The sequence below is a fragment of the Arachis hypogaea genome, chromosome 14 (assembly GCF_003086295.3).
Source record: "Arachis hypogaea cultivar Tifrunner chromosome 14, arahy.Tifrunner.gnm2.J5K5, whole genome shotgun sequence".
Taxonomy (NCBI): Eukaryota; Viridiplantae; Streptophyta; class Magnoliopsida; order Fabales; family Fabaceae; genus Arachis; species Arachis hypogaea.
The window spans coordinates 114,885,908-114,911,260 of NC_092049.1; the positions used below are offsets into that span (position 1 = coordinate 114,885,908).

Consider the following 25,353-nt stretch of genomic DNA (forward strand, 5'->3'; position numbering starts at 1 on the left):
CACCGTCCTCGATGCATGCTAAGATGTGCAGGTGGACGGGTTGCTCCAACTGACGCTTTTCTTCCAGAGAATGGGCAGATGGACTTTTCTGTCTCCCCATGTAAACGTCTTCTGTTTTCCTTCCTCGGTGGCCAGCCTAAAAGAAGAGGAAAAAGAAGAAAAAGTAACCCAGAAATAAAGATAAGAAAATAAAGTCTGTGTAGTTTAATGCCAAATAATGAGGGTCTCAATTACATGGTAGCTACAACATGCAAGTGAGAAAACAATAGAAGCACAAGGCATACCAGTGGTGCAAAAAATTGCAACAAAGGGGAAGAGTGTGGGTAATGAAAGACAGTATAAGTTCATATCACTGCAAGAGAAGTACAAGTATCATAAAAGATTAGCATTGATTTAAATAATATTGCCCAATCAGAATAAAACAAGTCATGAAGCACCAGGATCATTCAAGAGAAGATGCAACAGTTAAATAAGAAAACTTAACACCAAAGAAAAAATAATAAATTTAGAAAAGAAAATTAAAATATGCACAAAATTAAAATGCAATGAATGAAAGTATGCAGATAAATTAAGTAAAATAGAATGAAAGAAAAGAAGGATGAGAAGTTAAAGAGATGAAGAAAAAGAAAGAAAGAAGGGCAGAAGAAAAAATTAGGATTAGGGAAGAAAAGATAAGATTTCTTGCATTTATCTGGATAAGCTGTGCAGTGAAGGCGAGGCGGACGCGTGGGGCACGCGATCGCGTGACCTGATTTGTGCTATTGGCGCGAGTGCAGCTTCGCGCACGCACAACTTTCTGTTTCGTACGCATATTGCCAAAATTTAGGGTGATGCGTTCGCGTAGGTGACGCGGTCGCGTGAATGACCATATTTTGAAAAACGACGCAGCCGCGTGGGTCACGCGGTCGCGTGGTAAGGCTTGTGCTTCCAGCATCATTCCAGCCCTACTCCACCATAACTTGCTGCCATACACCCATTTTCGTTGATTTTGCAGGGCCACACGTTTGCGTGGGTGACGCGGACGCGTGGGAGCCTCTTTTTCAAAATGACGCGGACGCGTGGGCATATTTGTGCCTAAGGCTCGCCTTCAGCCACGCTTTCGCGTGACTTTCTGTTCAATTTTTTCTTCAGAACGCATCTATGACGCGGACGCGTCAGCGACGCTTACGCGTTGCGTACATTTTTTTATGCAGTATGCAGAATGCAAATGCTGATGCAGCACTATGAATGAACACTAAGAAAAATAAAATAAAATAGAACTAAAAATAAAACAAAATAAAACAAAACTAAGAACAAAAAGGAAATAATATACTATGGTGGGTTGTCTCCCACCTAGCACTTTTAGTTAAAGTCCTTAAGTTGGACATTTGGTGAGCTCTTTGTCATGGTGGCTTGTGCTTGAACTCGTCTTGAAACTTCCACCAATGCTTGGACTTCCAATAAGCTATATCAATACCAAGTAAATTTCTCAAGCTTTGATAGAGTTCTTCACAAGCTTTGAGCTCCCAAATTTGATCCTCGTATATTTCTGGATCCCAAATCTTGTTTCTACACCCGTCGTCAAGTGGATCATGATGATTCCATCCGGGTGATTCAGCCTTAGAAATCTCATTTAGGCACCCAAACATCCTCCTAGACCCAATTAATTGAGAATTATGCCAACCCTTACAATCAGGCCTTGAACTTCCAACCATAACGAACCTAGGATGGTGTTGCCAACCACTGACCATCTCTCTCTTACTCTTATAGCCACAAAGAGCTCTGAGCTGACCATGTGTCTCAAGTAAACCATATTCAAGTGGAAAAGTAAAGGTCAAGGATAAGAATTTTACCCACTTGAATGTTGTATTGGATGGCAATGACTTTGGGGATGAGGTCTCCAACAAGTTTGGCAAGGTGATTTCAAGCTCCATTCCCTTGTGCTCTCCCTTGATAACTTCCACCTATTTGCAAGCTTCTTCAGTTTCAACCTCTTCCTCTTGGTAGCTTTCTAAATCAAACTCTTCTTCATGGCTTACCAAGGGCATGGGAGGTTGTGCTTCTTCTTCTTTAATCTCCATCTCTTGATCAACCTCTTCAAAGTCTTTAGCCATGATATGCCTTGGAGGTTGTACACCCTCTTTGGCAACAAATTCAAACGTCTTGGAAGAAGGTTCTATGACTGGACTTTCCCATGGAGGTTCTGCATCTCCTAGATCTTCAACCACTTCTTTCTCTTCAATAATTATTGCTTTGTCTAGTTGTTTTAGTATAAAATCGTACTCATCCTTGATGATTTCCTTTCCATGACAACTCCTTTCAACTATTCCTTCATCTTCAAGGGTCTCTCCTATCTCCACATTTTGGGCCTCCTCTTGCTTTAAGACAAAATCAGACTCCTCTTTAATGTCTTCCTTCACTAATTTTTCAACCACTCCTTCGACTTCAAGGGTCTTCACTACCTTCATCTGTAGGACCTCCTCTAGCTTCTTATGAAGTATGGATTCACGAAGATGATTCCTTCTTTCTTGTTCCTTGTCAATAGCATAGCTGGGATCATCTTGCTCTTGGATTAATAGATGTGGGTGCTCTTCCATGGATGGTGGTGATGGGATGGAAAGATTATTATGTGGTTGAAAAGGAAGCGCATTAAAGCTTGAGGGTTGAATGTTGGAGGTAGAGGGTTGGTCCATGCGGGATATAAGTGCTTGAAGAGTAGAGGTGAGACTAGTGATAGAGGCAAGTGTGGTATGAAACTCTGTTTGCCCTTGGTGAATAATACCAATGGTGTTGTCATCCAGTGGAGGTTGGGGTGGATATGGGTTAGGGTCATATGGAGGTGAATGGTGTAAAGGGGCTTGTGAGTATGGTGGTTCAAAGGTGTCTTGGGGAGGTGGTTCATAAGCATATGATGGGGCTTGTTGGTAACTACAAGGGGGTCCACCATATCTATCATCTTGGTAGGCATTGTAGGATGGTTGTTGGTTATAGCGCATTGGAGGGGGTTGTTGCCAAGAGGGTTGATCAAATCCTTGTGGCTCCTCCCATCTTTGATTCTTCCAACCTTGATGCCTATTTTCATTATAGTTTTCATTCCTTACAACAACATTGGAACCAAACTTAAAGCTAGAGGGGTGAGAATTCATAGTAGCTAAAGAAAATAAAAAAAATTAATGAAAATAAACTCCTAAAACTAGAAACACTGACAACAATATAAGATAAAAATTTGAAAAAGGTTTAAATTTTGAAAAAGTTTGATTTTTAAAATTTTAAATTTAAATTTTAAAATTTGAAATTTGAATTTTGGAATTTAAATATTGAAATTTGAAATTTGATTTTGAAATAAGATAAGATAAGATTTTAAAAAAGATATGATTTTTGAAAAAGATTTGAATTTTGAAATTTAAAACTAAGATAAGATAAGATAAAAATTTTAAAATAAAAATTTGAACTTTTTTTTTTGTAATTTTTGAAAAAATTAATTAAAATAAAGAGAAAATATATTTTTGAATTAAATGAGGAAAGAGAAAAATAATAAAATGACACCAAACTTAAAAATTTTTTAGATCAAAACGAAGAAAATAACCAAGAACAACTTGAAGATCAAAATGAACACCAAGAACAAATTTTTGAAAAATTTTTAAGGAATTAAAATATTATTTTTGAAAATTTTAATAACTAAATAAAAACCAATAACCTCTTAATTTATGAAAAAGCAAAAATAAAAACAAAAATAAAAACTAATAAACAAGCAAAAAGTAAATATTTACAATAACCAATAATAAGGCACACGTTTGCAATTCCCCGGCAACGGCGCCATTTTGACGATCGGATTCCTGCCGGTAAAGAAATTCACAAATATAATCGCGTTATAAGTATAGTTTCTAAACCAACAGAGAATCCTTTCGTACAAAAGTTTGGTTGTCACTTAAGCAAACCCAATAAAAATTAATAACCGAAGTATTTAAACCTCGGGTCGTCTTCTCAAGGAATTGCAGGGAGGTATGATTTATTATTGGTTATGAGTAAAAGTGTATTTTTGGGTTTTTGAAATAAGGAACAAGTAATTTAAATGATAAGAAAAATAAATTAATAATAATAAAATCTCTTGGCAAGGTATGAAAACTGGATGTCCTATCCTAGTTATCCTTATCAATTATGATGAGAATTAGATTTTGCTCCCACTTTGTTAACCTCTAACTATGAAGGTAAGTTAAGTGGATGAATCAATTTGATTCCTCTGATCCTAGTCAATTCATATGGAAAGACTAGCTTTAGAGGGATCCAAATCAATTAGCAAAGATAACAATTATCAATCACAAGGAGTTTGATAACTCAAGTGTCTCCAATTAATCAATTCATCAATTAAAGCCAAGAATATACAAAGCTAAGTAAAAATTATAGATCTGAAATACCTCAAATTGCATTAATTAAGAAAATCAATCCTAACATGGAAATTCATAAATTAAATTGGGAAAATAAATAAAAGGAACATTGAACCTGGAAATTGAGAAGAAGAAACCCTAATCCTAAGAGAAATCCTAATTCTAAAACCTAAGAGAGAGGAGAGACCCTCTCTCACTCTAAAACTACATCTAAAATCTGAAATTGTGAATTATGAATGTTGTATTAAATTTTTTTTATGAATGGATGCATTCTTCTACTATATAGCCTCTAATCTGTGTTTTCTGGACCGAGAACTGGGTCAAAAACAGCCCAGAAATCGCTGGTTGCGAAATCTACCACGTTGGTTTTTCATCACTACGATGCGTCCACGTGAATCACGCGTTTGCGTCACTTATCGTCAGAGCAACTATAGCATATTATATATCATTTCGAAGCTCCGGATGTTAGCTTTCCAATGCAACTAGAACCGCATCATTTGGACCTCTGTAGCTCAAGTTATGACTGTTTGAGTGAGAAAAGGTCAGGCTGGACAACTTTAGCAGTTCCTTCAACTTCTTGTATTCCTTCCATTTTTGCATGCTTCCTTTCCATCCTCTAAGCCATTCCTACCCTGTAATCTCTAAAAACACTTAACACACATATCACGGCATCGAATGGTAATAAGAGAGGATTTAAACATAGCAAATTTAAGGCCAAAGAAGCATGTTTTCAATCATAGCACAAAATCAGGAAGAAAATTGTAAAGCCATGCATTTTGTATGAATGAGTGTATGAAAGATTGATAAAATCCACTCAATTGAGCACAAGATAAACCATAAAAAAGTGGTTTATCAATCCCACAGTGTGCATCTTATTTTTTCCTTATTTCTAAATAAAAGCAAAAATTAAAAGAAATAAGTAGTAGTATATAATAAAAAATAAAAAATTTTGCGTATGAATAGATAATTGTTATAAATAGATAATTGTTCAAACGCTAGAAAAAGGTGGACAGATGGCGTTAAACGCCCAAGGGATGGCCAGTTCTGGCATCCAAACGCCAGCAAAGGGTGGCAATCTGGCTTTAAACACCCATGCAGCCCCCAATTCTGGCGTTCAAACGCCACTAAGGGATCAGACACCTGCAAGTGCTTATAACAACCCCTTTAAGCAGGCTTCTCCAACCACTTCTGTAGGAAATAAACCTGTAGCAACTAAGGTTGAAGAATACAAAGCCAATATGCCTTATTCTCAGAAACTTCGCCAAGCAGAACAGGATAAACAATTTGCCCGCTTTGCAGACTATCTCAGGACTCTTGAAATAAAGATTTCGTTTGCAGAGGCACTTGAGCAAATACCCTCTTATGCTAAGTTCATGAAAGAGATCTTAAGTCATAAGAAGGATTGGAGAGAAACTGAAAACGTTTTCCTCACTGAAGAATGCAGTGCAGTCATTCTGAAAAGCTTACCAGAAAAGCTTAAAGATCCCGGAAGCTTTATGATACCATGCACATTAGAGGGTGCTTGTACCAAGACAGCTTTATGTGATCTTGGGACAAGTATCAACCTAATACCTGCATCTACTATCAAAAAGCTTGGTTTGACTGATGAAGTTAAACCAACCCGGATATGCCTTCAACTTGCTGATGACTCCATTAAGATTCCATCAGGCGTAATTGATGACATGATTGTCAAGGTTTGGCCATTTGCCTTTCTCACTGACTTTGTAGTACTAGAAATAGAGAAGCACAAGAGTGCAACTCTTATTCTAGGAAGACTATTCCTAGCAACAGGACGAACCCTCATTGACGTCCAAAAAGGGGAGATAACCCTAAGAGTCAATGAGAATGAGTTTAAGTTGAATGCTGTCAAAGCTATGCAGCATCCAGACACATCAAAAGACTGCATGAGCACTGACATTATTGACTCTCTGGTAGAAGAGGTCAATATGACTGAGAGTCTTGAATCAGAGCTAGAGGACATCTTTAAAGATGTTCAGCCTGATCTGAAGGAATCAGAGAAAACAGAAGAACCTCTGAAAACTCCTCAGGAAGAGGAGAAGCCTCCTAAACCCGAGCTCAAGCCACTACCACCATCTCTAAAATATGCATTTCTGGAAGAAGATGACACTTTTCCAGTAATCATAAGCTCTACCTTAGAGCCACAGGAAGAGAAAGCACTAATTCAGGTGCTAAGGACACACAAGACATCTCTTGGGTGGTCCATAAGTGATCTTAAGGGAATTAGCCCAGCTAGATGCATGCACAATATCCTATTGGAGGATGATGCCAAGCCAGTGGTTCAACCACAGAGGCGGCTGAATCCAGCCATGAAGGAGGTGGTGCAGAAAGAGGTCACTAAGTTACTAGAGGCTGGGATTATTTATCCTATTTCTGATAGTCCCTGGGTGAGCCTTGTCCAAGTCGTCCCCAAGAAGGGAGGCATGACAGTGATGCATAATGAAAAGAATGAACTGGTTCCTACAAGAACAGTTACAGGGTGGCGTATGTGTATTGACTATAGAAGACTCAATACAGCCACCAGAAAGGATCATTTTCCTTTACCATTCATAGACCAGATGCTAGAGAGACTAGCAGGTCATGAATACTACTGCTTTTTGGATGGCTATTCAGGTTACAACCAAATTACAGTAGATCCTCAGGACCAAGAGAAAACAGCATTCACATGTCCTTCTGGAGTATTTGCATACAGAAGGATGCCATTTGGTCTGTGCAATGCACCTGCAACTTTTCAGAGGTGCATGCTCTCTATTTTCTCTGATATGGTAGAGAAATTTCTGGAAGTCTTCATGGATGACTTTTCAGTATTTTGAGACTCATTCAGCTCCTGTCTTGGCCATCTAGCATTTGTTTTGAAAAGGTGCCAAGAGACTAACCTGGTTTTAAACTGGGAAAAATGTCACTTTATGGTGACTGAAGGAATTGTCCTTGGGCATAAAATTTCAAACAAGGGAATAGAAGTGGATCAAGCTAAGGTAGAGGTAATTGAAAAGTTACCACCACCTGCCAATGTTAAGGCAATCAGAAGTTTTCTGGGGCATGCAGGATTCTATAGGAGGTTCATAAAGGATTTTTCAAAAATTGCAAAACCTCTGAGCAATCTGCTAGCTGCTGACACGCCATTTGTATTTGACACAGAGTGTCTGCAGGCGTTTGAAACTCTGAAAGCTAAGCTGGTCACAGCACCAGTCATTTCTGCACCAGATTGGACATTACCATTTGAACTAATGTGTGATGCCAGTGATCATGCCATTGGTGCAGTACTGGGGTAGAGACATAACAAGCTTCTGCACGTCATTTACTATGCTAGCCGTGTCTTGAATGATGCACAGAAGAATTACACAACCACAGAAAAGGAGTTGCTTGCAGTGGTCTATGATATTGACAAGTTCAGATCTTATTTAGTAGGATCAAAAGTGATTGTGTACACTGACCATGCTGCTCTAAAATATCTCCTCACAAAGCAGGATTCAAAACCCAGACTTATAAGATGGGTGTTGCTTCTGCAGGAGTTTGATATAGAAATAAGAGACAGAAAAAGGACAGAAAACCAGGTAGCATATCACCTGTCCCGGATAGAACCAGTAGCAGGGGCGTCTCTCCCTCCTACTGAGATCTCTGAAATCTTTCCAGATGAGCAACTCTTTACCATTCAGGAATTACCATGGTTTGCAGACATTGCAAACTATAAAGCTGTGAGATTCATATCCAAAGAGTACAGTAAGCAATAAATGAAAAAATTGATTTCTGATGCAAAGTACTACTTGTGGGATGAACCATATCTCTTTAAGAGGTGTGCAGACGGAGTAATCCGCAGATGTGTGTCTAGAGAAGAGGCACAGAAGATCCTATGGCATTGCCATGGATCACAATATGGAGGACACTTTGGAGGTGAGCGAACAGCCACTAAGGTTCTCCAATGTGGTTTCTACTGGCCTACTCTCTATAGAGACTCCCGAGAGTTTGTACGTAACTGTGACAGTTACCAGAGAACTGGTAATCTACCTCACGGTTATGCCATGCCTCAGCAAGGGATCCTAGAAATTGAGTTGTTTGATGTATGGGGTATTGACTTCATGGTGTCTTTTCCACCATCATACTCAAACACTTATATTCTGGTGGCAGTAGACTATGTATCTAAATGGGTAGAGGCAATTGCAATACCCACTAATGATACTAAGACAGTGATGAAGTTCCTCCAGAAGCATATCTTCAGCAGGTTCGGTGTCCTAGGATACTGATCAGTGATGGAGGCACTCATTTCTACAATAAACAGCTTGACTCTGCTCTGGTCCGATATGGAATTAACCATAAAGTGGCAACTCCATATCATCCACAGATAAATGGGCAGGCTGAAATCTTGAATAGAGAACTAAAACGAATCTTGGAATGGACTGTAAGTACCCATAGAAAGGATTGGGCAAAAAGTCTGGATGATGCTCTATGGGCATACAGAACAGCATTCAAGACTCCTATAGGGACCTCTCCATACCAGCTTGTGTATGAAAAAGTCTGTCATCTGCCGGTAGAACTGGAACACAAGGCCTACTAGGCAACTAGGTTCCTAAACCTTGATGCTAAGATAGCTGGAGAGAAAAGATTACTCCAGTTGAATGAGTTGGAGGAATTCAGACTCAATGCTTTCGAAAATGCTAAAATTTATAAAGAGAAAGCAAAAAAATGGCATGACAAAAGGCTGTCATCTAGAGTCTTTGAGACAGGACAGAAGGTCCTACTGTTTAACTCTAGGCTCAGATTGTTCCCTGGAAAATTGAAATCCCGGTGGAGGGGACCATATGTGATCACAAGTGTGTCACCATATGGTTATGTTGAGCTTCAAGATATTGATTCTGACAAAAAGTTCATTGTTAATGGACAAAGAATCAAACATTATCTTGAAGGCAATGTTGAGCAAGAATGCTCAAAACTGAGACTAAATTAAAAAGCTCAGTTAAGTCTAGCTAAAGACAGTAAAGAAGCGCTTGTTGGGAGGCAACCCAGCCATTATTTAGATGTTTATAACAGTTATATAAGTTTATTTAATTTTGTTCCTAATGTTAGCTAATGCATTTCAGTGAATAAGTCAGGAAAATAGAGGTTCAAGACATAAAACAGAGAAATCACAGAGAAAATGAGCTCACTGGCGTCAAAACGCCAGTAAAGAGGCAATTTGGGCGTTAAACGCCAGAATGGCTACCATTCTGGGCGTTTAACGCCAGAAACAGTAGCATCCTGGGCATTCAGAAAAATGCCCAGTGAGAAAGGATTTCTGGCATTTAACGCCAGCCAGGGTATCTGGCTGTGCGTTAAATGCCAGAATGGCTATCATTATGGGCGTTTAACGCCAGAATAGCTAGGAGAGATTTAATTTCGTTTCAATTCAAAAAAAAATTTCTTCGAATTTTCATGTTTTAAATCAAAATTTTCTGCATCCAAACATTACAAACATTCATTTTTTAATTTCCATTAACGAAAATTTATAAACTTATAAATTCTTCTTGATTCTCTTTCAATTCTTTTCAATTCCTTTTCAAAACCTCATTCATATTTCCAATTTCTTTTCAAATCTTTTTAATTCATTCATATCATCTTTTATTTCTTAGATGCATAAACAAAAATTCAGATTTAACTTCCTCATATCTTCTCCAATCTTTTAAATTTTTGAAAAGAATCTCATCTTCTTCATATCATGCTTATCTTTTATCAATCATATCTTTCAATCATATCCTTTTCTAAAATTTCGAAACTGATGAGCGGATAATTTATACGCTTTTTGGCATTATTTTTACATAGTTTTCAGTATGATTTAGTTGGTTTTTAGTATATTTTTATTAGTTTTTAAATAAAAATCACATTTCTGGACTTTACTATGAGTTTGTGTATTTTTCTGTGATTTCAGGTAATTTCTGGCTGAAATTGAGGGACTTGAGCAAAAATCATATTCAGAGGTTGAAGAAGGACTGCAGATGCTACTGGATTTTGACCTCCCTGCACTCAAAGTAGATTTTCTAGAGCTACAGAACTCCAAATGGCGCGCTCTCAATTGCGTTGGAAAGTAGACATCCAGGGCTTTCCAGAAATATATAATAGTCCATACTTTTCCTGAGTTTAGATGACGCAAATTGGCATTCAACGCTAGTTCCATGCTGCATTCTGGAGTTAAACGCCAGAAACAGGTTGCAAAGTGGAGTTAAACGCCAGAAACAGGTTACAAACTAGCGTTCAACTCTAAAAGAAGCCTCTACACGTGTAAAGCTCAATGCTCAGCCCAAGCACACACCAAGTGGGCCCAGAAGTGGATTTCTGCATCATTTACTCATTTCTATAAATCCTAGTAACTAGTTTAGTATAAATAGGACTTTTTACTATTGTATTTACATCTTTTGATCATGTTTTGATGATTGAACCCTCCTTGGGAGGCTGGCCATTCCGCCATGCCTAGACCTTGTTCTTATGTATTTTCAACGGTAGAGTTTCTACACACCATAGATTAAGGTGTGGAGCTCTGCTGTTCCTCATGAATTAATACAAAGTACTATTATTTTTATATTCAATTCAAGCTTATTCCGATTCTAAGATATTCATTCGCACCTCAATATGAATGTGATGATCGTGACAGTCATCATCATTCCAACCTATGAACGTGTGCCTGACAACCACTTCCGTTCTACCTTAGATTGAATGAGTATCTCTGGGATTCTTTAATCAGAGTCTTCGTGGTATAAGTTAGAATCCATGGACGGCCATTCTTGAGATCTGCAAAGTCTAAACCTTGTCTGTGGTATTCTGAGTAGGATCTGAGTAGTATCTCTATCCTTAATTTACGTTTTATTTATCTTTTAATTATTAAATCCCCATAACCAATTGAATCTGCCTGACTGAGATTTACAAGGTGACCATAGCTTGCTTCAAGCCGACAATCTCCTTGGGATCGACCCTTACTCACGTAAGGTTTATTACTTGGACGACCTAGTGCACTTGCTGGTTAGTTGTGTGAAGTTATGACAAAGAGCTAAGATTATGAATGTGCGTATTAAGTTTTCAGCGCCGTTACCAAGGAATGAACCGTCACGATTTCTGCGCACCAAGTTTTTGGCGCCGTTGCCGGGGATTGTTCGAGTTTGGACAAATGACGGTTCATCTTGTTGCTCAGATTAGGAACAAGGATAAGAACATTCTTGTTGAAGCTGATCCTGAACCTAAAAGAACTCTGAAGAGGAAGCTAAGGGAAGCTAAAGCACAACTCTCTGGAGAAAATCTGACAGAAATTTTCGAAAAAGAAGGAGACATGGTCAAAAATAATAACAATGCAAGGAAGATGCTTGGTGACTTTACTGCACCTAATTCCAATTTACATGGAAGAAGCATCTCAATCCCTGCCATTGGAGCAAACAATTTTGAGCTGAAACCTCAATTAGTTTCTCTGATGCAACATAATTGCAAGTTTTATGGACTTCCATCCGAAGATCCCTTCCAGTTCTTAACTAAATTCTTGCAGATCTGTGATACTGTTAAGACCAATGGGGTTGACCTCGAGGTCTACAGGCTTATGCTTTTCCCATTTGCTATAAGAGACAGCGCTAGAATATGGTTGGACTCTCAACCTAAAGATAGCCTGAACTCTTGGGATAAGCTGGTCACGGCTTTCTTAGCCAAGTTCTTTCCTCCTCAAAAGCTTAGCAAGCTTAGAGTGGATGTTCAAACCTTCAGACAGAAGGAAGGTAAATCCCTCTATAAAGCTTGGGAGAGATACAAGGAACCGACCAAAAAGTGTCCTTCTGACATGCTTTCAGAATGGACCATCCTGGATATATTGTATGATGGTCTGTCTGAATTATCAAAGATGTCATTGGACCATTCTGCAGGTGGATCCATTCACCTAAAGAAAACGCCTGCAGAAGCTCAAGAACTCATTGACATGGTTGCAAATAACCAGTTCATGTACACTTCTGAAAGGAATCCTATGAGTAATGGGACACCTCAGAGGAAGGGAGTTCTTGAAATTGATACTCTGAATGCCATATTGGCTCAGAATAAAATATTGACTCAGCAAGTCAATATGATCTCTCAGAGTCTGAATGGATTGAAGGAATCATCCAACAGTACTAATGAGGCCTCTTCTGAAGAAGAAGCTTATGATCCTGAGAACCCTGCAATAGCAGAGGTGAATTACATGGGTGAACTCTATGGAAACACCTATAATCCCTCATGAAGAAATCATTCAAATTTCTCATGAAAAGATCAACAAAAGCCTCAACAAGGCTTTAATAATGGTGGAAGAAATAGGTTTAGCAGTAGCAAACCTTTTCCATCATCCACTCAGCAACAGACAGAGAATTCTAAGCAGAATCCATCTAGCTTAGCAAATATAGTCTCTGATCTATCTAAGGCCACTGTGAGTTTCATGAATGAAACAAGGTCCTCCATTAGAAATTTGGAGGCACAAGTGGGCCAGCTGAGTAAAAGAGTCACTGAAACTCCTCCTAGTACTCTCCCAAGCAATACAGAAGAGAATCCAAAGAGAGAGTGCAAGGCCATTGATTTGACCATCATGGCCGAACCTACAAGGGAAGAGGAGGACGTGAATCCTAGTGAGGAAGACCTCCTGAGACGTCCAGTGACCAATAAGGAGTTCCCCTTTGAGGAACCAAAGGAATTTGAGGCTCATCTAGAGACCATAGAGATTCCATTGAACCTCCTTCTGCCCTTCATAAGCTCTGATGAGTATTCTTCCTCTGAAGAGGATGAAGAAATTACTGAAAAGCACGTTGCTAAGTACCTTGGTGCAATCATGAAGATGAATGCCAAATTATTTGGTAATGAGACTTGGGAAGATGAATCTCCATTGCTTACCAATGAACTGAATGCATTGGACAGGCAGAAATTACCTCAAAAGAAATAGGATCCTGGAAAATTCTTAATACCCTGTACCATAGGCACCATGACCTTTGAGAAGGCTCTGTGTGACCTGGGGTCAGGAATAAACTTAATGCCACTCTCTGTAATGGAGAAACTTGGGATCTTTGAGGTGCAAGCTGCTAGAATCTCATTAGAGATGGTAGACAACTCAAGAAAACAGGCTTATGGACAAGTAGAGGACGTGTTAGTAAAGGTTGGAGGCCTTTACATCCCTGCTGATTTCATAATCCTAGACACTGGGAAGGATGAGGATGAATCCATCATCCTTGGAAGACCCTTCCTAGCCACAGCAAGAGCTGTGATTGATGTGGACAGAGGAGAGTTGGCCCTTCAACTGAATGAGGACAACCTTGTGTTTAAAACTCAAGGATCTTCTTCTGTAACCATGGAGAGGAAGCATGAAAAGCTTCTCTCACTGCAGAGTCAACCAAAGCCCCCACAGTCAAACTCTAAATTTGGTGTTGGGAGGCTACAACCAAACTCTAAGTTTGGTATTGAACCCCCACATTCAAACTCTAAGTTTGGTGTTGGGAGGTTCCAACAATGCTCTGAACATCTGTGAGGCTCCATGAGAGCTCACTGTCAAGCTATTGACATTAAAGAGGGGCTTGTTGGGAGGCAACCCAATGTTATCTAATTATATTTATTTATGTTCCATTGTTATTTTATGTTTTCTTTAGGTTGATGATCATGTGGAGTCACAAAAACTACTGAAAAATAAAAAAACAGAATGAAAAATAGCATTAAAAATAGCACACCCTGGAGGAGAGTAGTCTGGCATTTAAACGCCAGAAACAAGCATCTGTCTGGCGTTTAACGCCAGAAACAGGCACCAAGCTGGCGTTTAACGCCAGAAACAAGCATTTGCCTGGCGTTAAACGCCAGAAACAGGCTACATTAACGCCAGAAACAAGCAGCAATCTGGCGTTAAACGCCAGGATTGCACAGCAAGGGCGTTTTACACGCCTAATTGGAGCAGGGATGTTAAGTCATTGACCCCACAGGATCCCCACCACTTTTTTTCTCCTCTTCACTCCTTTTCATAATTCTCTTTTCCAAATACCCTTCACCAATTACCTCAATCACTCTTTCCCATCACCTCTTCACCACTCACATCCATCCTCTCTTCCCCATAAACCACACCTACCTTCAAAATTCAAACTATTTTTCCTCCCAAACCCAACCCTAATGGCCGAACCCTAACTCCCATCCCACCCCTATATAAACCCCTTCTTTCCTTCTTCATTTTCACACAACACAACCCTTTCTTCTTCCCTTGGCCAAATACACACCCCTCTCCCTATCCTCCATTCTTCTTCTTCTTCTTCTACTACTTTCTTTCTTCTTTTGCTCGGGGACGAGCAAACATTTTAAGTTTGGTATGGTAAAAGCATAGCTTTTTGTTTTTTCATAACCATATATGGCACCTAAGGCCAGAGAAACCTCTAGAAAGAGGAAAGGAAAGGCAATTGCTTCCACCTCTGAGTCATGGGAGATGGAGAGATTCATCTCAAAGGTCCATCAAGACCACTTCTATGAAGTTGTGGCCAAGAAGAAAGTGATCCCTGAGGTTCCTTTCAAGCTCAAAAAGAATGAGTATCCGGAGATCCGACATGAGATTCGAAGAAGAGGTTGGGAAGTTCTCACCAACCCCATTCAACAAGTCGGGATCTTAATGGTTCAAGAGTTCTATGCAAACACATGGATCACTAGGAACCATGATCAAAGTATGAACCCGAATCCGAAGCATTGGCTTACCATGGCTCGGGAGAAATACTTAGATTTCAGTTCGGAAAATGTAAGGCTGGCGTTCAACTTGCCAATGATGGAAGAGAACGCACGCCCCTACACAAGAAGGGTCAACTTTAATCAAAGGTTGGACCAAGTCCTCATAGACATATGTGAGGAAGGAGCTCAATGGAAAATTGACTCAAGAGGCAAGCCGGTTCAACTAAAAAGGCATGACCTCAAACCAGTGGCTAGGGGATGGCTAGAGTTCATTCAACGCTCAATCATTCCTACTAGTAATCGGTCTGAAGTTACTATAGACTGGGCCATCATGATCCATAGTATCATGATTGGAGAGGAGGTGGAAGTTCATGAGATTATACCTCAAGAACTTTACAAGGTGGCTGACAAGTCCTCCACTTGGGCATGGTTAGCCTTTCCTCACCTCATATGCCACCTCTGCAATTCGGCTAGAATTGACATAGAGGGAGACATCCTCATTGAAGAGGACAAGCCCATCACTAAGAAAAGGATGGAACAAATAAGAGATCATGGACCTCAACAAGAGCATGAGAAAATTCCCCACCATGAAATCCCTGAGATGCCTCAAGGGATGCACTTTCCCCCACAAAACTATTGGGAGCAAATCAACACCTCCCTAGGAGAATTAAGTTCCAACATGGGACAACTAAGGGTGGAACACCAAGAGCACTCCATCATTCTCCATGAGATTAGAGAAGATCAAAGAGCTATGAGGGAGGAGCAACAAAGACAAGGAAGAGACATAGAGGAGCTCAAAAGCACCATTGGTTCTTCAAGAAGAAGAAGACGCCACCCTCACTAAGGTGGACTCATTCCTTAATCTCCTTGTCTATTTATTTTACTGTTTTTTCGATTTTTGAGCTTTATGTGTTATTTATGTTTGTGTCTTTACTATATGATCACTAGTGACTAAGTGTCTATGCCTTAAAGTTATGAATGTCTTATGAATCCATCACCTTTCTTAAATGAAAAATGTTCTAAAAACAAAAGAACAAGAAGTACATGATTTCGAATTCATCCTTGAAATTAGTTTAATTATTTTGATGTGGTGACAATACTTTTTGTTTTCTGAATGAATGCTTGAACAGTGCATATGTCTTTTGATATTGTTGTTCATGAATGTTAAATATGTTAGCTCTTGAAAGAATGATGAAAAGGAGAAATGTTATTTGATAATCTGAAAAATCATAAAAATGATTCTTGAAGCAAGAAAAAGCAGTGAATACAAAAGCTTGCAGAAAAAAAAAGAGAAAAAAAATAGCGAAAAAAAGAAAGAAAAAAGAAAAAAGCAAGCAGAAAAAGCCAAAAGCTCTTTAAACCAGAAGGCAAGAGCAAAAAGCCAATAACCCTTAAAACCAAAAGGCAAGGGTAATAAAAAGGATCCAAGGCTTTGAGCATCAGTGGATAGGAGGGCCTAAAGGAATAAAATCCTGGCCTAAGCAGCTAAACCAAGCTGTCCCTAACCATGTGCTTGTGGCGTGAAGGTGTCAAGTGAAAACTTGAGACTGAGCGGTTAAAGTCGAGGTCCAAAGCAAAAAAAAAAAGAGTGTGCTTAAGAACCCTGGACACCTCTAATTGGAGACTTTAGCAAAGCTGAGTCACAATCTGAAAAGGTTCACCCAGTTATGTGTCTGTGGCATTTATGTATCCGGTGGTAATACTGGAAAACAAAGTGCTTAGGGCCACGGCCAAGACTCATAAAGTAGCTGTGGTCAAGAATCAACATACTGTACTAGGAGAATCAATAACACTATCTGAATTTTGAGTTCCTATAGATGCCAATCATTCTGAACTTCAATGGATAAAGTGAGATGCCAAAACTATTCAAGAGACAAAAAGTTACTAGTCCCGCTCATCTGATTGGAGCTAAGTTTCATTGATATTTTGGAGTTTATAGTATATTCTCTTCTTTTTATCCTATTTGATTTTCAGTTGCTTGGGGACAAGCAACAATTTAAGTTTGGTGTTGTGATGAGCGGATAATTTATACGCTTTTTGGCATTGTTTTTACATAGTTTTCAGTATGATTTAGTTAGTTTTTAGTATATTTTTATTAGTTTTTAAATAAAAATCACATTTCTAGACTTTACTATGAGTTTGTATGTTTTTCTATGATTTCAGGTAATTTCTGGCTAAAATTGAGGGACTTGAGCAAAAATCAGATTCAGAGGTTGAAGAAGGACTGCAAATGCTGCTGGATTCTGACCTCCCTGCACTCAAAGTGGATTTTCTGGAGCTAAAAACTCCAAATGGCGCGCTCTCAATTGTGTTGGAAAGTAGACATCCAGGGCTTTCCAGCAATATATAATAGTCCATACTTTGCCCGAGTTTAGACGACGCAAATTGGCGTTCAATGCCAGTTCCATGCTGCATTCTGGAGTTAAACACCAGAAACAGGTTGCAAAGTGGAGTTAAACGCCAGAAACAGGTTACAAACTGGCGTTCAACTCCAAGAGAAGCATCTACATGTGTAAAGCTCAATGCTCAGCCCAAGCACACACCAAGTGGGCCCCAGAAGTGGATTTCTGCATCATTTACTCATTTCTGTAAACCCTAGTAACTAGTTTAGTATAAATATGACTTTTTACTATTGTATTTACACCTTTTGATCATGTTTTGATGATTGAACCCTCCTTGGGAGGCTGGCCATTCGGCCATGCCTGGACCTTGTTCTTATGTATTTTCAACGGTAGAGTTTCTACACACCATAGATTAAGGTGTGGAGCTTTGCTGTTCCTCATGAATTAATACAAAGTACTATTGTTTTTCTATTCAATTCAAGCTTATTCCAATTCTAAGATATTCATTCGCACCTCAATATGAATGTGATGATCGTGACAGTCATCATCATTCCAACCTATGAACGCGTGCCTAACAACCACTTCCGTTCTACCTTAGATTGAATGAGTATCTCTGGGATTCTTTAATCAGAGTCTTCGTGGTATAAGTTAGAATCCATGGACGGCCATTCTTGAGATCCAAAAAGTCTAAACCTTGTCTGTGGTATTCCGAGTAGGATATGGAAAGGGATGGCTGTGACGAGCTTCAAACTCGCGAGTGTTGGACGTAGTGACAGACGCAAAAGGATTAATGGATCCTATTCCAGTATGATCGAGAACTGACAGATGATTAGCCATGCAGTGACAGCGCATTGGACCATTTTTACTGAGATGACAGGATGTAGCCATTGACAACGGTGGTGCCTAACATACAGCTTGCCATAGAAAGGAGTATGAATGATTGGATAAAGACAATAGGAAAGCAGAGGTTCAGGAGGAATGAACGCATCTCTATACGCTTATCTGAAATTCTCACCAATGAATTACATAAGTATCTCTATCCTTAATTTACGTTTTATTTATCTTTTAATTATTAAATCCCCATAACCAATTAAATCCGCCTGACTGAGATTTACAGGGTGACCATAGCTTGCTTCAAGCCGACAATCTTCGTGGGATCGACCCTTACTCACGTAAGGTTTATCACTTGGATGACCCAGTGCACTTGCTGGTTAGTTGTACGAAGTTGTGACAAAGAGCTAAGATTATGAACGTGCGTATTAAGTTTTCAGCGCCGTTACCAAGGAATGAACCGTCACGATTTCCGCGCACCAGAAACCATTCCCTCCCTCCCCTATATTTATACATTCGGCCATCCCCCTTCCTCCATCATTCGAATCATTCTCTCCATCTGTTCATCTTCTTTCTTTACTTTTGCTTGAGGACAAGCAAACCTCTAAGTTTGGTGTGATTTTTCGTGATCACTGACCAAGATCATGGCCCCTAAAGGAAAACAAACCACTACAAGAAGCAAGAAAGAAAACAATCCAAAACCACAATGGATGCATGAGAGGTTCTGCACCAAAAAACATGCAGATCATTACTTCAAAATTGTGTGCAGAAGATCAGTGATCCCAGAATTCAAGTTTGATCTGAAAGAAGACGAATATCCGGAGATCCAAGAGCAGATTCGAAACAGAGGCTGGGAAATCCTAGCTAATCTTGAGATGAATGTGGGAAAAAACATGATCCAAGAATTCTATGCAAATCTGTGGCTGACAGATAAGCAAAGAATGGAGGGAACTGCCTTTCATACTTTTCGAACCATGGTCAGAGGGAAGATTATCTACTTCCATCTTGACAAAGTGAGAGAAGTCCTCAAACTTCCTCAACTACAGGATGATCCAGAATCCTTTAATAGTAGAATGGCTAAAGATAAAAAGTTGGATCAAGTTCTAGAGGACATATGCCTCCCTGGAACCAAGTGGATAACCAATTCAAAAGGTGTCCCAAACCAACTGAAGAGAGGAGACCTCAAGCCAGTTGCTAGGGGCTGGCTGGATTTCATTGGGCGATCTATACTTCTCACCAGCAACCACTCTGAAGTCACTGTCAAAAGAGCAGTGACGATCCACTGTATTATGCTGGGAAAAGAAGTGGATGTTCATCAATTAATTCCTTGTGAGATTTACTTATTTGCAAACAAGGAATCCACTGAGGCCAAATTGGCCTACCCAAGCTTGATCAGTCTGTAATGTAAGGACGCGGGAGTACAGATAGGTGTGGATGAGTATATCCCAGTTGAACACCCAATCACCAAAAGGGTAATGGATGGACCTCAAGTTCAGGACAACCTCATCAAGAGGAGGGCGCATGAGCTCCTTCCATAAATTCCTCAATTTGACTATTGGGCCCACTTAGAAGCATCTGTCAACAAGCTGCAAGAATCTATGGATCAACTCAAAGAAGAGCAGCAGAATCAGAACAACATGCTCTGCAAACTGCTCAGAGAACAAGAGAAGCAAGGGCGTGAGTTACAGGAACTAAAGCGCCAGAAGCTGATCCTTGAAGAGCCAAGCGTCCCACAGATTGAAGGAGCACCTACCCCTCAAAATCAAGGTTGTTGAGTCCTAACTCTGTGATAACTTTTATTATCAGAAACCTATTTTAAGAGTCACATAAGCATTAGTATTAGAGTCATTTATTTTTATGTCTTTAATTTCCTTTCTTTTATTATTATTTGTCTGCTTTTATGTTTATTTTATGTCTTATTTTTATTTCATGATCAATAAAGTTTAGAGTCTATCTCTTAAAGCTATGAATGTCCTATGAATCCTTCACCTTTCTTAAATGAAAAATATTTTCTGAAAAAGAAAAAGAAGTACATGAATTTCAAATTATATCTTGAAAATAATCTAATTATTTTGATATGGTGGCAATACTTTTTGTTTTCTGAATGAATGCTTGAACAGTACATATTTTTGATATTGTTGTTTATGATGTTAAAATTGTTGGCTCTTGAAAGAATAATGAAAAAGGAAAAATGTTATTGATAATCTGAAAAATCATAAAATTGATTCTTGAAGTAAGAAAAAGTAGTGAAGAACAAAAGCTTGCAAAAAAAAAATTTGGCAAAAAAAAAAGAGAGAGAAGAAGAGAGAAAAAGAAAGAAAAAGAAAAAGTAAGCAGAAAAAGCCAATAACCCTTTAAACCAAAAGGCAAGGGTAAAAAGGATCCAAGGCTTTGAGCATTAATGGATAGGAGGGTCCAAAGGAATAGAATCCTGGCCTAAGCGGCTAAATCAAGCTGTCCCTAACCATGTACTTGTGGCGTGAAGGTCAAGTGAAAAGCTTGAGACTGAGCAGTTAAAGTCATGGTCCAAAGCAAAAAGAGTGTGCTTAAGAGCTCTGGACACCTCTAACTGGGGACTTTAGCAAAGCTGAGTCACAATCTAAAAAGGTTCACCCAGTTATGTGTCTGTGGCATTTATGTATCCAGTGGTAATACTGGAAAAAAATGCTTAGGGTCACGGCTAAGACTCATAAAGTAGCTATGTTCAAGAATCAACATACTGAACTAGGAGAATCAATAACACTATCTGAATTCTGAGTTCCTATGGATGCCAATCATTCTGAACTTCAAAGGATAAAGTGAGATGCCAAAACTGTTCAGAAGCAAGAAGCTACTAGCCCCGCTCATCTAATTGGAAATGAGCTTCATTGATATTTAAAATTTATTGTATTTTCTCTTCTTTTTATCCTATTTTATTTTTAGTTGCTTGGGGACAAGCAACAATTTAAGTTTGGTGTTGTGATGAGCGGATAATTTATACCATTTTTGGCATTATTTTTACATAGTTTTTAGTATGTTTTAGTTACTTTTTATTATATTTTTATTAGTTTTTATTCAAAAATCACATTTCTAGACTTTACTAAGAGTTTGTGTATTTTTCGGTGATTTCAGGTATTTTCTGGCTGAAATTGAGGGACCTGAACAAAAATCTGATTCAGAGGCTGAAAAAGGACTGCAGATGCTGTTGGATTCTGACCCTCCTGCACTCGAAGTGGATTTTATGGAGCTACAGAATCCCAATTAGCGCGCTCTCAAATGCGTTGGAAAGTAGACATCCTGGGCTTTCCAGCAATATATAATAGTCCATACTTTGCTCGAGATTTGATGGCTCAAAATGGCGTCCAAAGCCAGCCTAAAACTTTCTGGCGTAAAACGCCAAAACTAGCACCTTTTTCGGCGTTTAATGCCAGCTTTGGGCATATGAACGTGAAAGCTTGAAAGCTCAGCCCAGGCATGCACCAAGTGGGTCTTGGAAGTGGATTTCTGCACTATCTGCACTTAGTTACTCATTTTCTGTAAACCTAAGTTACTAGTCTAGTATAAAAACTACTTTTAGAGATTCATTTTGACCTTATGACATTTTTACACTTCATATTATATCTTTGACGGTATGAGTCTCTAAACCCCATAGGTGGGGGTGAGGAGCTCTGCTGTGTTTCAATGGGTTAATGCAATTACTACTATTTTCTATTCAATCACGCTTGATTCTATTCTAAGATACTCACTCGTACTTCAATATGGAGAATATGATGATCCGTGACGCTCATCATTATCCTCAACCCTATGAACGCGTGCTTGACAACCACTCCTTTCTATCTGAGCTCAACGTAGTCATTGGGCAACAGCTTGAGTGCGTATCTCTTGGGTTTCTGATCCACGGACCGAGTCCGGAGGTCAAAACCTTCGTGGTATAGGCTAGAACCAATTGGCAGCATTCTTGGGATCTGGAAAGTCTAAACCTTGTCTGTGGTATTCCGAGTAGGATCTGGGAGGAGATGACTGTGAAAAGCTTCAAACCTGCGAATGTTGGGCGCAGTGACAGTGTGCAAAAGGACAAGGGTCCTATTCTGACGCTAGTGGGAACTGACAGATGATTAGCCGTGCAGTAACTATACATGGTATTTTGTACCTGGTATTTTTCATCCGAGAGGATCATACAGCTTGCCATTGAAGGAAGCCATGCGTGTTTGGAAAAGAAGACAGTAGGAAAGCAGAGATTCAGATGACAGAGCATCTCTGAAACCTCATCCTGTTTCTCATTATTGAATCACAAGTACTATTTATTTCATATTAATTATTTTTCATAAATTCAATCACTCTTCTCATTAATCTCCTGACTAAGATTTACAAGATAACCATAGCTTGCTTCAAGCCGACAATCTCCGTGGGATCGACCCTTACTCACCTAAGGTATTACTTGGACGACCCAGTGCACTTGCTGGTTAGTTGTGCGGAGTTGTGAAAAGTGTAATCACAATTTCGTGCACCAGTAGTCGTTACTATAGATTCTTCTTGCGTTAGTTATTTTTCTGCTTCAATTTGTAACTCCTTTGTCTTCTCCATTTCAATGTCCATGGCCGTCGAGCATGTTGGACTTGAGGACTTGATGGCCTAGTTTCTCCTTGGGCAAAGCGATGATAGCTCTGCTACCCTGACTGCCGACGTGCTGTCTTCTTCCACTCCTGAGGTTCAGTCGGCTCCTCCTCCTCTGGAACCCGCCGGCCCCAGCACTGCTGCAGCTCCTAGTAGTAGCGTGAATCCCCCTTCCGAAGAGGAGCCCATCGATGGGCCAGGTGTTCCCGACTTGACCATAGTCAAGAATCCCTGAAAGAGGAAATCGACCTCCAGCCCGGAAGGGGCGCTTATGGTAATGGAGAGAAACTTTGACGCTGGGGGGTTTATCGATTCGCAACTCATGCCGGGCACCGAAGAGTTCTTTCATGCGGGAGATCTAGCTGCTCAAGCTAAGTGGGTCTACCATTGTATGCTCAGGGTTGCGACCATCACGAGGAGAGCAGAGCCCGTCCTCGCCCAGGCCGGGGTGCTGGACGGGAAGTACTGCTTGTCACAACAAGAGGTTGCAAGCCTGAAGGCCGAGGTGGAGACCTTAAAGGTGAAGTTGGCTGATACTAAGGAGAAATTGAAGACTTCCGACGCGACTGTGGCCCGTCTTACCGATCGCGAGATGACCTTGGAGAGCCAGCTCAATACTTCCCTCGGTCAGACTTCTGCGGCGGAAGCCAAAGTTGCCAGTCTGGAGGACAAGTTGGAGGAGGCCGTTAAGTCAGCGAAGGATGCCAAGACGGAGGTCTCGAGACTAAAGGGGGAGATCGCTGGTTTGAAGAAGAGGAACAAAGAGACAGTTAAGAATGCTTGTGGGGCGATCATTGGCACTGAGGAAGCAATCAAAGTGCAGGTTAAACTGCTTTTCCCTGACTTCGATACCTCCGCTATTAGCGCTTTTAAGACTATCTGGGATGGCCAGATTGTTGACCTCCCGAAGAAGTGATTTTTAGATACTTCAATATTTTCGGCCGTTGTGGCCTTCTGTTTTGTATATTTTGGATATGGTAGTTTCACAACTGAGCTGTTTACCGTTTTGTTTACCAAGCCATTAACTTTAAAGCCGGATTGTGGCTGTTATTAAACATTTTAAATTGTATGGCCTTTATTTTGATAGCCATCGACTAGGAGTCATAATCTTATTTCCCCTGGGGTGATCAATCTCGAGGTGCCGTTGTGCTAACAATTTTGACGAGTAACAAGATGAAACAACTGAATTATGTATTAAGAAACGGCAAGTCAGAAAAGAAATGACTAAAAATTTAAACAAAGCATAGGTAGAGCATACTTAGTGATAATCTAGCAAAAGTGGGACAAGTAAAGTGAATAAAAAAGAATGGGTGTTACTAGACCGGGGACCCGTCTGGTTATTGGGTCCGCTGTAGGTTTCTAAGAGTAGAACCTCTTTAGGTTCACCACGTTCCACGTCTTGGGCACCTCTCTTCCATCCAACCGTTCTAGCTTGTAAGCACCGTTGCCGGCTACCTCTTTTACTCTTTACGGGCCTTCCCAGTTAGCTGCCAGCTTCCCTTCTCCGGGGGTCGGCAGGCCCACATCGTTGCGTCATAGAACCAGGTTGTTTGGTTCAAAACTTCTCTTTAACACTTTGGCGTTGTACCGTAGGGCTATTCTTTGTTTCAACGCTGTCTCTGACAAGTGATCCATCTCCCTGGCCTTGTTGATCAGATCCTTCTCCACAGCTTCCTTAACTCCAGCAAGGAGTAACCGTGGGCTCGGCTCCCCCACCTCCACGGAAGTCACTGCATCGACCCCATAGGTAAGCCGGAAGGGCGTTTCCCCGGTGGAGGATTGTGGTGTAATTCTGTAGGACCATAAGACTAATGCGAAAGGTCTTAACCTGTCCGGGGCCTACCGGGAAGGGTCCCAAAAGGTCAACTCCCCACTGGCTGAAAGGTCGGGAGGCCATCAGCAAACTCAACTCCACTGCCGGGGTCCTATAGAAGTTTGCATTTTCTTGAAACTTCTTGCATCTTTTCACGAATTCTAGGGAATCCGACATCATTGAAGGCCAATAGTAACCGGCCCTAACGAGCTTCCGGGCTAGGGCCTTTCCACCGATGTGGTGGCCGCAGCATCCCTCGTGGACCTCGCTCAAGACATAGTCCGTCTGATCGGGGCGCAGGCTCTTTAACAAGGGTTGGTGCAGTCCTCTTTTGAACAGTTGACCCTGTACTATCACGTACTTGGCCGCTTCCCCCCTTATCACCTTCGCAGCCTTCTCATCCTTAGGGAGCTTACCATTCTCCAAGAAGTCGGTAATCGGATCCATCCATGAAGGGGTGTCGGCTGCTTGGGTTATGCACAATGTGACCATTGGTTCCTTTACCAATCCTTGATCAGGGATCGGTTTTCCGAACCTGGCTTCGTGCTTGCCAGCTTTGACAGGAGGTCGGCCCATGCGTTTCTTTCTCTCGAAACGTGCTGCACCACGACCTCATCGAATTCTTTACTCAAATTTTTTACCCTTTTCAAGTATTTCTGTAACAAGGAATCTCTTGCTTGGTAGGTTCCATTGATTTGGGAGGTGAAGACTTGAGAGTTGCTATTTACCTCCACTTTGGTCGCCC

At 40.3% G+C, this 25,353-nt stretch overlaps 1 protein-coding gene and 1 non-coding gene across 2 annotated transcripts; both read right to left on the reverse strand.

Annotated features, from left to right (window-relative positions):
* Nucleotides 1-12,063: 12,063 nt before the first annotated feature.
* Nucleotides 12,064-12,171, reverse strand: LOC112746184 (small nucleolar RNA R71). Its single transcript, XR_003174079.1, has one exon. It is a non-coding gene; the product is annotated as a small nucleolar RNA R71 (small nucleolar RNA).
* A 12,299-nt stretch (nucleotides 12,172-24,470) lies between these two features.
* On the reverse strand, nucleotides 24,471-25,184 carry LOC112742966 (uncharacterized). Its single transcript, XM_025792205.1, has one exon. The coding sequence runs from the start codon at nucleotides 25,182-25,184 to the stop codon at nucleotides 24,471-24,473; it is 714 nt and encodes a 237-aa protein (XP_025647990.1).
* Nucleotides 25,185-25,353: the final 169 nt, after the last annotated feature.

What these genes read in the sequence shown, in the direction of transcription:
- LOC112742966 (XM_025792205.1), bottom strand. Translation starts at nt 25,184, where the DNA reads ATGGGCCGACCTCCTGTCAAAGCTGGCAAGCACGAAGCCAGGTTCGGA.